The 12,077-nt window shown below is 44.1% G+C and overlaps 1 protein-coding gene across 1 annotated transcript in view; it reads right to left on the bottom strand.

The window, feature by feature from the left end:
- The window catches only part of EDC4 (enhancer of mRNA decapping 4), a 631,081-nt gene that overhangs the window by 213,871 nt on the left and 405,133 nt on the right, over nt 1–12,077 (bottom strand). The window contains exons 18-20 of the mRNA XM_018559011.1: nt 8,394–8,444; nt 8,345–8,357; nt 6,518–6,698 (exon numbers count right to left, since the gene is read on the bottom strand). Of these exons, the coding sequence (XP_018414513.1) occupies nt 6,518–6,698; nt 8,345–8,357; nt 8,394–8,444 (245 nt within the window). The remainder of the gene's footprint in view (nt 1–6,517; nt 6,699–8,344; nt 8,358–8,393; nt 8,445–12,077) is intronic.

Raw genomic sequence — 12,077 nt, 5'->3', positions numbered from 1 at the left:
ATGGGCCCAGATGAGGACCAAAAGACGGACAGATGCCCCCCCATTCTGACAAGACAGAGCGTCTCTTGAAAGTGAGGAGGGCCTGCTCCCAGATTTGGTGGGCTTAGATCTATAAGTCTTAAGATGGAACTGTGTGCCTGGCTTAGACTTGGATCCCAATGCCTGGGGAAAATAAAGGAACCAAAGAACCTGGACCCAGGAGCCAAAGGCTTAACTACTGGAGCTTTCACTTTCTTTTTCCTTAATATAGGCATCCAGGGAGATAACAAAGAGGCATTCCCAGTCAAAGGACTTCCTCTTATGGCGTTTCACTTTCCTGCAATGGATTTCTATACACCTGCACTTAAGACTCCTTGTGCATTAAAAGGAGACTCATCCTTCGTATTAGCCATTCTGTCAATGAAATAGTGCAAGGCCACGGGCAGGAGCTCTAGGTGCCTGTGGACAGACGAATCTGTCAGAATAAATCCAGGGTCCCAAACCACGTGCTTATTGCAGACAACCAGGGTTTGGCAGATGGACATGCTTGCAACAGTAGGTTGCATGGTGAGCCCATCCAATAAAAACATGGTTCCAAGAAGTGCTTCTATGATTTTTTTCTATAGGGTCCTTGAAAACATGGACATTTGCAACAGAGAATGTAAGGCTTTTGTTGAGGCTAGGTCTACAACAGGGGCTATGCATTTCTTAGGGAAACCCTCCTTAACTAGGTATTGCTGAGTAAAGCGTTTTAGAGAGGACCATTTTTTTTAGGCTGAGAGTATACAGGGAAGGCTTGGGAATATTGAAGATGTTAAAAAATAATGAAAAAATGCTGGAGGTAGGTATTTTTAACAGAAAGACAAAAAAGTATCTTCTGCCAAAAAAGTGCTCCCTCTTTCCCCTAGCAATTTTTTTAATTCTTTGAGCCTTCCCATGAAATCAGCCATAATGGTGGAAAATTCTCTAGACAGGCAGGAGGAGGAGTGTGGGCCTGAAAGAGCAATGTAGGTCTCAGAGGAAGGAAGAGACTCAGACTGGGGAACAGCAATCATGACTAAGACTCAGGGCCTTTGGGGGAGAGATTACAACCCCCCCCCCCAGAGCAGTTTTCTTAGCATGAGCTGGTGAGGCTTCCTGATTCATTGCCCTTACTCCAATGATCTACCATTTGCAGTGTGGGCTACCCCCCTCAAGGGGTACTTACAACCAGGGGCGTAGATAATGGGGGGATAGGGGGGTCCAGACCCCCCACAGAGGGTCCTGGCAGTGGTGTAGCGAGAGGGGGCAGAGGGGGGAATGTGCTCCCGAGCTCACGTCTGAAGAACATCCACAGACGGACATGGCCATCTAAAGGGATGCCGGGGATATCCTGTTTGATAAAACATGGGTGACGGCTGGAGAACTGATGCAGATATTTTATCAAACAGGACATCCCGACATCCCTTCAGACGTGCATATGCCTGCCTGGCCCTGGATTATTTGTGCAAGCCTCAGTGCGGGCTCTGCATGGGGCAGGGTGTCCTACCAAGATCAGAAGGCTGCATAGAGACAGAGCAGGCAATCAGGTAGCAGGGGAGGGGGGTGTTTGTATTATCTGTGATTAGTCCAAAGTCCACTGTGTTGCAAAGTCCAGAGTCTAGTGCTTTCCTATGTCTCAAGTCTAGTGTGCACACCTAGATGACACATCACCACACGTCAATAGTGCGCGATTCCGCTCGGTCAGTAGTCGCCTAGGCGTGCACCGATCGCGCTGTAGGTGTGCCATTATTTTAAAATTGCAACCTAGTCGCGCCGGGTGGATTGCGCTAAAACAGCCGCACGTTGTTTACCTTTTTTCTGCGATTGCTGTACGGATGTCACCTCATTGAAATCAATGGGGCCGCACGGCAATCGCGGCCTGCATTGTGCAGGACCGTGCGATCCCAGGACTCGCGTTCCCGGATCGCTTAGGCCTGCACCGGGCCTGAGTCTACTGCATTCTAAGTCCAGAGTCCATAGTCTGTACTGGAGGGCAGGCTCATAAAGAGAACCTGTCCCCTCCGAAGGCTATCACACAGGAACTTGTTAACCCCTGTGCGATAGCAATATAGTTAAGTGAAAAAAATAAAAGAAATTCAAATAAAAAAAACTGATAAAAAGTGAAAACACGAAAAACATTATTAATGATAATAATCCGCGGAGCCCAACTTGAGACTCCCCCAGCCCACCTGAAACTCCGCACAGCCCACCAGGCAACCTGAGACCCTGCACAGCCTACCTGAGACACCGCACAGCCCACCTGAGACCCCGCACAGCCCACCTGAGACCCCGCACAGCCCACCTGAGACCCCGCACAGACCACCTGAGACACCGCACAGCTGGTGGTATTCTGCAGTGCGCTGTATAATGATTATACGGCACAATACAGAATACTAGCAGCTATACAGGAATACAACAAATGCCAGCAATAGTATATTATACTATAATGTACTATTGCTGGGATTTGTAGTCCTCTGTAGCTGCTGGTATTCTGCATTGCACTGTATATAATGTACTATTGCTGGGATCTGATGTATTCCTCTATAGCTGGTGTTATTCTCCATTGCGCTGTATAATTTATTATTGCTGGGATTTGTAGTCCTCTATAGCTGGTGTTATTCTCCATTGCGCTGTACAGTATAATGATTATACGGCACAATACAGAATACCACCGACCAGTTATAGAGGAACACCAAATCCCAGCATTAATACATTATATAAGCAGTTTAATGTATTATTGTTGGGATTTGTTGTTCCTCTATAGCTGCTGGTGTTCTGCAGTGTGCCGCTATATAATACAGCGGCACAATGCAGAATACCACCGACCAGTTATATATATATATATATATTTTTTTTTTTTAAACAGGAACATTAAAAAGGTTTAGATTCTCCCCATGGTGGTGGTGTTGGGGGGGTTCCCTCCTTTCAGTAATGGCTCTCATAGCAGCACAAGCCCAGGTCTGCCCTATAGGAACACTGGGGGTGATATACTTCAGAAGTCTGCAGCAGAACACAGCCAATGAGGACTATCTGGGGAATCAAATATTCCAACTCATCTATCACCCCCAGTGTTCCTATAGGGCAGACCTGGGCATTTTATGGCCCGCATGCCATATCTGGCCCTTTGCCTGTGCCTTTCTGGCCCACGGCCCGGACATGGGCTGAATGCTGACCTGCGCTCGTTGCTGAGTGACTCACTTTGAATCGTGGGCCCTTGATTGTTGGCGGGCAGCGGTGAGTCAGGAAGCTCACGGGGAAGAGAGTAGCAGAGGAATGTCCTCAGCTAGCGCGGCTTGAGCGTGGCGTGCAGCTCGTGTGTGAAGCCGCGAACAGGTAATTAAATTGATAGCCGACTAATCGACAATGTAAAACATTGACAACGTTTTCCATCGTTGATTTTAATCTACTAAACCGAATAGTTGTTACAGCTCTACTTCTGAGACTCAGCACAGCCCTCCTGAGACCCCATACAGCATTCCTGAGACTCCGCACAGCCGTCCTGAGACTCCGCACAGCCGTCCTGAGACTCCGCACAGCCGTCCTGAGACTCCGCACAGCCGTCCTGAGACTCCGCACAGCCGTCCTGAGACTCCGCACAGCCGTCCTGAGACTCCGCACAGCCGTCCTGAGACTCCGCACAGCCGTCCTGAGACTCCGCACAGCCGTCCTGAGACCCTGGAGACATCAGGCCACCACCCTGGAGCAACACAGAGTATGTAGCTTCATATTATTCTGCGTTGCTATATAATGTATTCGTGAGAATTATAATCCTCTATAGCTGGTGGTATTCTGCATTGCTGTATAATATATTGCTATATGGTGGGTGTCCATAGTGGGTCAGTGGCTTTAGACCAGCTTCTGTTCTCCCTTCTTTTGGTGCGGCAGCACCCCTCCTGAACCACCATGAAGTGTAGGCTTGAAATCACTCAAGTCTCTCCTCCATGACAGATTAGAAGGGGCAATGCCTTGAAAATTGAAACAAGCCCAGAAGTGGCTCCTAAATTAACAAAGCAGCACTGGAGAATGAGGTGATTTGAAGGTGGATCAGGAGGGGAAAACATAGGCAAGGGAACAGTTTGTCTAGAGCATTGAACTGTGGATTGATTTGTGGGGGCGCTAATGAAAGACTTTCCCACGGGAGCCTATTTTTTTACCCAAATAGAGCTTTCTTTTGGTGCTATTTGATCGCCGCTGGTTTTTTTTTTTTAATATAAATGAAAAAAGACAAAAAATTGTGCGAAATAAATATTTTTAACTTTTTGTCATACAAAATATCAAATAAAATCAAATTTCTTCATAAAATTAGGCCAAATGTATTCTGCTAAATATTTATATAAGTGTATAATAAATATATAAGTGTATACTAAGTGGTTTGTGTGAATTGGTACCAATTATAAGTCTTTTGAAAACATGGTTTTTATCCATATGGTGTCAAACAAAATCGGTATTGCTCAGGGTAAAGGATTGGTTTAGGAATGATATGGCCGTTTTTTTATTTTTTTTCAAACCTTGGTGTGTCTGCTAGATAAAATCTTATAATTTGAGGAAGCTGAACCCCCCCAGGAAAAAAATGTATCTACGGCCCTGCTTACAACCTTGACCACTGCAGAGAGGAAGAGTTAGCATTCTGTGCCAGGCACTGTAGGCAATTGGATCTCAGAATACATCCAAGAATCACTGTGCTGTATTGCGGAAGCCGGGAGCAAAAGTGGCGTGGTCGGAGCACACGTACCAGAGAAATGGTGCGTGCAACAGAGTAAGATCTGAAAAATTGATCCGGCATAGGTAGCATGGCAGTCCAGTGAAACAGACCCTGCGACTGACTGATGAAAAAAAATATGCTAAAATTTTAAAAATGACTGGCACTCCATTCAAATGTGCCACACCCAGCCCCCCACTATTAACCCCAGGAGGGACTGGAGCATCAGCACACTGGGCCAGGGAAGGGTACTAAGTCTGATTTACCACAGCAAATACCCTTTGTTGCAGATCTCTGGACATTAGGGACAAATTCCATCCTGGCTTCGCCGTCCCAGTGGGCACCAACCCCCTTCCAAGAGATCTATATGGGTGGTATAATGTGCTGTAAAGGCCAGTGGGTAGTCTGTATTCATTTTTCTTCAGTCTGTTCTCTTTCCCCCGAACTGCCGGCTAAGTGGGTTAATGGGGGGCGACTTTTCTGGCCAAGTTAATGCCCACTTTTTTTTTTTCTGTGATTGGCTATCTGCTTTTCTCCCTAGTAACATTATGTTAGCCTACAATTGGTGGGATTTCAATCCTAGTGATCTTTTTGACTGGCTGTAGAGTATGAAATAGCACATAGTGAGCTAGAATGTCTAAGCTCTGGGGAAGGGGTTGTGTCCCCGAAAGCACGCTATGCATTAGCAGTGGAACTCTGTGAGGAGAGCAGAGTCTCCTGAGTGTCTCCTTGATCTCTCCATCTGTTACATCCACAGCAGCTATTCAATCAAGGATTGTCAGTGCATTTTGATGCTTTTAGATACTACTTTATTTTTGAGTATATTTTTGTTTACTCTTTTTTGAATAAAAAGGTTTTACTTGTTTTTTTGTTTTTCAATGGAGCAGCTAGAACTTGATGAAAAAAAAGTCCAAAAAAAGTAGGTAAGCTTCTCTTAGCAGAGCCAGCCCATATGCTGCAATAGATAATCTAATCATAGCAATACCCCTATAGGGGAGATGAGGACATCATGTAGAACCTGGGTGGCAGAGCAAATGCTTACCTTTGGTCCTTACCAGGATGTGCAATGGTCATCAGGAGCATGCGATCCAGCTCTTGCCCTCAGTGTCAGGGCTCCCTAATGACCACAGCCATCACCTAAGGACAATAGTCAAAAAACTGGGAGTGGGAGGCCAGTGTACAATCACCTCAAGGTAGCTGTATAACACAGTAGTCTAGGAATTAACTCCCTGTGTCCTGTGATGTATGATCAAGAAAACCTTTCCGGCACTGCCCATGCTTGCACACTAACTCCCCATAGATTTAAATGGACAATGTTCCTACAGCAGAGATGCTAGGAGTACAACCCCATGCAAGTGTTTGTGGGGGTCATGAGCAGGCAGTAATGAAAAAAGATTTCCACACTGCGGATGTAAACACTACAGGAGGTTACCACAGACAGATAAGTGTGCACTGGGGTCTGGGCTAAATTACACATTCTACATGCACCATGATGACATCCTGAGGTGCATCTAAATGATCAGCGAGCCTCTGCATCAGATCCAGCAATGAGGAGGGGACTTCTATCTAGGGAGGCGGGGTAAGGTGGGCTTTTTTTTCTGGAAAAGGGTAGTTGTACTTTAAGAGTTTATTATTCACAGGTCCTAAAATTCTAACATAGCTAGTGTCATCAGGAAAAGTAATTAAAAAACATGAATATGACACACACGTTTATAGTAAACATCTTTGTTTTTCATCCCACAGTCCCTTAAAGCTATCTTAGTAAAGAAGTAATCTAAGGAGCAAAGTACTATTGCCATGAAAAGAATGAAAAGATACGTTCTTGTGCTTGCTGTGTGTCAATGACACGTTCCACATGTCCCATGATAGAACTTTGAGTTGCATCTAAATGATCAGTGAGCCTCTGCATGAGATCCTGCTGATTCTGACGAAGTTCAGAAAGTTCTCTTTGTTGACTATATAGAAGAGCCATCAATTCCTCATGCTGCTCGAAGCTCGTCTGAAAAGGAAATTCACAATAAGCAAAAGCATATAATTTTCTTTGGTTTTGCTTTTTTTAACAGACATCTAGCTTTCCACATGAATGCATAATAAACATGGAGCTAAAAGGTAGAACAACCGGCTGTTTCATCTTTCAAATAGTTAAAAAAAATCTTTAAAAAAGTATATTTTATTTTCAGCATGGAGCATCTTTTGAGTTTGCACTGGACCGGAACGCAGGCAATGTTTTGCCATGTGCCCAATTGCTGTGCCATTGCCTGCAATGCCCCCTCCCGCCCCAGAACCAAGGGGGGAGTTTAGTGTGCTATTACAGTGTGTTCCAGCAGCTACCGCTCTGGAATGCACCGTAATTGGTGTAAACTGGCTCGAAAAGAATGTTTATGTGATTTTCACATTCATGTTCTTTCATATTTTATCATATTTAATGTAGAAATATGCAAATTAACCAATACAGGCAGGACAAATTAGTTACTACAGTGATTCTGCCTAGCTGCTTAAAAAGGTATGTAAACTATAACAATGAACTTCTCTTATTTGGTCCATTCATCTGTTAAATATACCAGCCTTTCTCAACCAGGGTGCGTTCTGGCTTTGTCAGGGCTGTTTTTAAATTTTCAAACCATATCATGCATTTCCATGGTGATTTCCATGGTGCAGGTGAGCCAGCACCAAGGAAACGCATGACTAATACAGAACAGGCTGCATCTGGAACCTCCCACAGCACTCAGAAGAGGACAGAATTCTGCCTCTGTTCAGACCTGCTTCACCTCCAGTCCCTCTAACAAGCTCCAGCAGCTGCAATGTGGTTAAAATGATAAGGTAAGACTCTGATGTAAAGGGGGTAATGAGAACACAAAGATGATGAGGGGGGCTTTTGATGTGGCTCCTGATCATAAAGGGGGGAACTCTGATGGGAGGGTGCATCTGATGCAAACGTTAGGAACTCCAAAGTGAATGGAGTAATTTCTTTTTTTAATAGTTTTTTGCAAAACAGTCAATCACAATGCATGACGCCCGCCGAAAAGCCGAAATAAAAAAAAGTCCTGCCGCATGATGACCCATCCAAGCACGACAAGAACGCGTCGCAAAATGTCATCTCCTGCCCGAATGTAAACAGATGGGCGGGGCGAGTGTGACGTCACAGGGCTCGCCCTGCACATTTGACATTTTCAGCTGTCAAATACCAAATAGCATTCGGGAGCTCCCGAATGCCATACGGGTCTGTGAGCAGAGGTGCCATATGAATAGTTTTTTGCCTGTCACTTTGCTGCAACAAAAATTTGTTCATAAATGAAAATTCGTACAGACTACCGCTTATGTATTTTGTCAGAATCCCGAACCGAATTGACTTTCTGACCCTAATCCCAAAATAACAGAAAATCTGAATGAAAACTAAAACAAAACTAAACAATTGTTTTGCCTGTGCACATTTCTAATAGTGGGGGTGCACATGTCTAATAGTGGGGGGTGAGACACTAGTCTTCTGCATTCTTACATGAGGTGTGGTTAAAGTTTTCTACCATAATGCTAAAGGGGGTCTGATGGTGGTGCCAAGCCTTGATTAGTTTAACGTTGCCGACAAAATGAAGTGTCTGGGGATTTTCCTGCCCCACCCAACACTGGTCCCAATTGAGAGGCTTTTACTGTAGACTTCAATCTCTCAGGGATATATTTTTGTGACCTCTCCCCTCACTGTCGTGAGTGGTTAGTTGTCCCCCCATCCTCCTCCTTTTTTCGCTTTCCTCTCTTTACTTACTGTACACCTAATCCTCTTTACTCAATTTTCCTTTTTTGCCTCCCCTCACCATATGGTATAAATAAGACATAGTGAAACTGAGAGTTACTACCGGGGGGAATACTCACTCCGGGAAGAGCTGTGTGAGAAGCGATTTTACAAGGTTAGAAGGAGGAGGGTTAGTTTTCTGACTTCTCTCCCTGCTTCCAACATGCAAGTAGGACAGATACAGTGGAAAGCTACATATTGGAATGTCAAGGGCCTGAATGCACCAAAAAAAGATCCTTAGTACTTTTCACAAAGATTCTGTCATACAAAACTCTAACTCATTTGACAATGTTTTTGTATCTGTGTGTCTAGCTGATACCTGGCAGACCGTTCATCCTACTGAGAGAGACTATTCTTTCTTTTCCAATTTACATAACAAATTCTCCAGGATCAACTATATTTTTCTGAGCCAGAGACTTACAGAAACTTAATTCTGGTGATATAGGGGTCATTATTTATGATCATGCCCCAGTATCTACAACTATTTCACTACTTGGTAATGAATATAAACAGTGAAAACGGAGATTGAATTCACAATTACTCTTGGATCAAGCAATTGTGAGTAAAATTTTGAATGCTTTGAACAAAAATGTCTCTATTAATGTGACTGGAGATGTCTCATCCTTAAGGACATGGGAGGCACATAAATGCAGCATTAGAGGGAAATGTATTCAGTTAGCCACCCGGCTTAAGAGAGCAAAACAATATTGGGCATTGGACTGTGTTCAGAAGCAAACCTTAGCAGAGAATGCACTTAGGGAACTTTCTGAAGCTTTACAGGCGCTATCCTGCTTGCTGAAAAAGAAGGTTTTTAAAGGCATGGCACTTCGCAGCAGCGTATACTATGAAGAGCGGAATAAGAGCAACAGGTTTCTAGCCAAAGTTTTGAGAGCTCAGACAGCTAGAACTACTATAGAATATGTTGAAGATAGGAACGGGAACATATACCAGAGTCCGCCAGACATAGTTCAGGTTTTCAGGGACTATTACTCTGCTCTATAACCATACAGGAGAGACAGTGCCACAGGAAGAGGTGGAGATCTAGAAATGTAAAATAGAATTGTTATTATGGAAGGCAAATATGCCAACCTTAGATGCCACCACAGCTAAGACACTAAAGGAGCAGATATGGAGGGAGTTTCACAGCGCTTTAAAACAAATGAAACTGGGTAAATGACCAGGAACTGATGGGGTTCTGCAGCAATATTATAAACTGTGCGACAATATACTTGGTCCCCATTTTAACGAAAGCCTACAACTTATTGGATGATACATATCCCTCTCCTTCGAATGCGCTTGGAGCCCATATTACGTTGATTCCTAAAGAGGTGAAAGACCCCAAGATCTGCTCCAATTATTGTCCAATCTCAATACTAAATGTGGACCTGAAAATTTTCTCCCACATTCTGTCAAATTGACTTCTCCAGTTGCTTACCACTTGGATTGGTGGCGATCAAGTGGGGTTTGCCCTGGGAAGGGAGGCACGGGGTAACACAACAAAGGCCATCAATGCTATTTTTTGGGCCAGAGCAAGCAAAGTTGACGCTGTCCTTTTGTCGACGGATGCAAAAAAGGCATTCAACAGATTAGTGTGGTATTATATGTTTGCAGTGCTGAAATTCACTGACCTTCAGGCGAGAATGCTTGCTTGGATTGGAGCAGTTTATTCCAACCCATATGTGGAGGTAAAAACCAACAAAATGATATCCTCTAGCTTCCCTATTGTAATGGCACTCAGCAGGGTTGCCTTCTATTGCCCTTGATTTTTATTTTTTATCTTTGATCTTTTTTTTTCCAAGGAATAATTAGACAACATACTGAAATTCGTGGACTGCAGACAGGCAATACTATGTATAAGGTTGCCACATTTGCAGATGACATGTTGTTTTTCCTCAAACCCTTCTGTCACCATACCCAATCTCATGCGCGCATTTTAAGAATATGGTGAGCTGTCAAACCTGAAAATCAATAATCTGCAACCTTAAATATAGGCATGCCTTTATTCACAGAGGTGTCACTTAAGGAAAGCCTTTCCTTTCCATGGCCTCAATCCCACATCAAATATCTAGGCATCAATCCCCCACCTCACAAGGATGGTCTATACCAGGGGTAGCCAAATTACGGCCCTCCAGCTGTGGTGAAACTACAAATCCCATGGTGCATCTCTCTTCGGGAGTCATGTCTGTGGCTGTGAGAATCTTGCAATGCCTCATGGGATTTGTAGTTCTACCACAGCTGGAGGGCCGGAGTTTGGCTACCCCTGCTCTATACAGTCTTAACTTTGCCACATTGGCCAAATCCGTTGTGGCAGATTTGCAGAGATGGTGTAAGATCGTGTTTTTTGTGGAATGGTAAGTTAACGATAGTCAAAACGAATGTTCTCCCGAGAATACTTTACCTCTTACAGACAATCTCCATAGCCTTAACTCCTACATTCCTGAAAAATTTGGATAGGGAGCTGTTTGGTTTCATATGGGACTGTAAGCATCCAAGAATACGCAAATACTGAAAGATATGAAATGGCATGGGAGGTTGGGGGCACCAGATATTAATCAGGCATGTCACTTGATGAGATTGGTGGATTGGAGTGTCCACATACACTCTGAAGCATGGATCACAATAGAACAAGAATGGCTACAGACGGAGATATTCCTTCTACCTTGGTAGGAAAGGGTGCATGAGCCAGTGCAGGTCAAAAATCATCGGCTGATGGGAGCATTATTCAATGTTTTCCACAGTGTATGCTCCTTACAAAAACTATCAACCCCAGTGTCCCCTTACACCCTTAAAAGGGAACCATGAATTTCCACCTGGGAATGTGTCCACATTCTTTAATCATTTGAAATTCTCTGTCCGCTTGAGAGCTGGGATGTTTTTTCAACATAAAGAATGCTTGCCCCGTGCGGAGATAGTTACTTGGGCTGTGCGCTAGTTCATAACGTGGTGGTTCTATTTGCACTTTTTAACAGGCTCTTGTTGGTCCCAGGCTTTGTGGAGGGGAGCTGAAAAAAATTTAATACATGGCCTTATGTAAAAGGAACACCAGACATCTGATCTCCGTGTTGTATGGTATGCTTAGTTCTGGAGCTGGAGGTGGTCCACCTTATTTCAAAGAGAAATGAGAGCTGATGTTGGAGGTGCAATTCTCTGAGGAACAGTGGAATGACATTAGTATTCTGACTCTCAAAAGCTCAGTCTGTAATCACTTTTAAGAGACCAATTCTAAAATCTTCTCCCATTGGTAAAGGACACATGAGCTGGCGGATTTCCATGGACTCTCCCTGCCTCTCCTCTATTTATGGTTCCTTTCTTCATCTCCTTTTGCCACTCAGGAGTTGAGTGGGGGTGGGTAGGGTGGACCATTAAACAAAAATGGTCTTACAGTGCTCACAATCTGTCCACTTGGACGTTGTACCGCCACTTTTACTGTCTCTTTTTTCATTCACCAAATGCACAGGAAAAAAAATTTTAAACATCCATAGCGTGATATCGTAAAAACACAAATTTATTTGAAGATTAAAAACTCTTACAAAAGTTGCTCTAGCAAATGCTTATCACACACGCCTTCACAGAGCCGCTGCCGGCGTGTTGTAT

The sequence above is a fragment of the Nanorana parkeri genome, unplaced genomic scaffold (assembly GCF_000935625.1).
Source record: "Nanorana parkeri isolate BGI_ZX_2015 unplaced genomic scaffold, ASM93562v1 scaffold375, whole genome shotgun sequence".
Lineage (NCBI taxonomy): Eukaryota > Metazoa > Chordata > Amphibia > Anura > Dicroglossidae > Nanorana > Nanorana parkeri.
The sequence above is the reverse complement of the archived record's forward strand: the minus strand, read 5'-3'. Positions and strand labels throughout refer to the sequence as shown.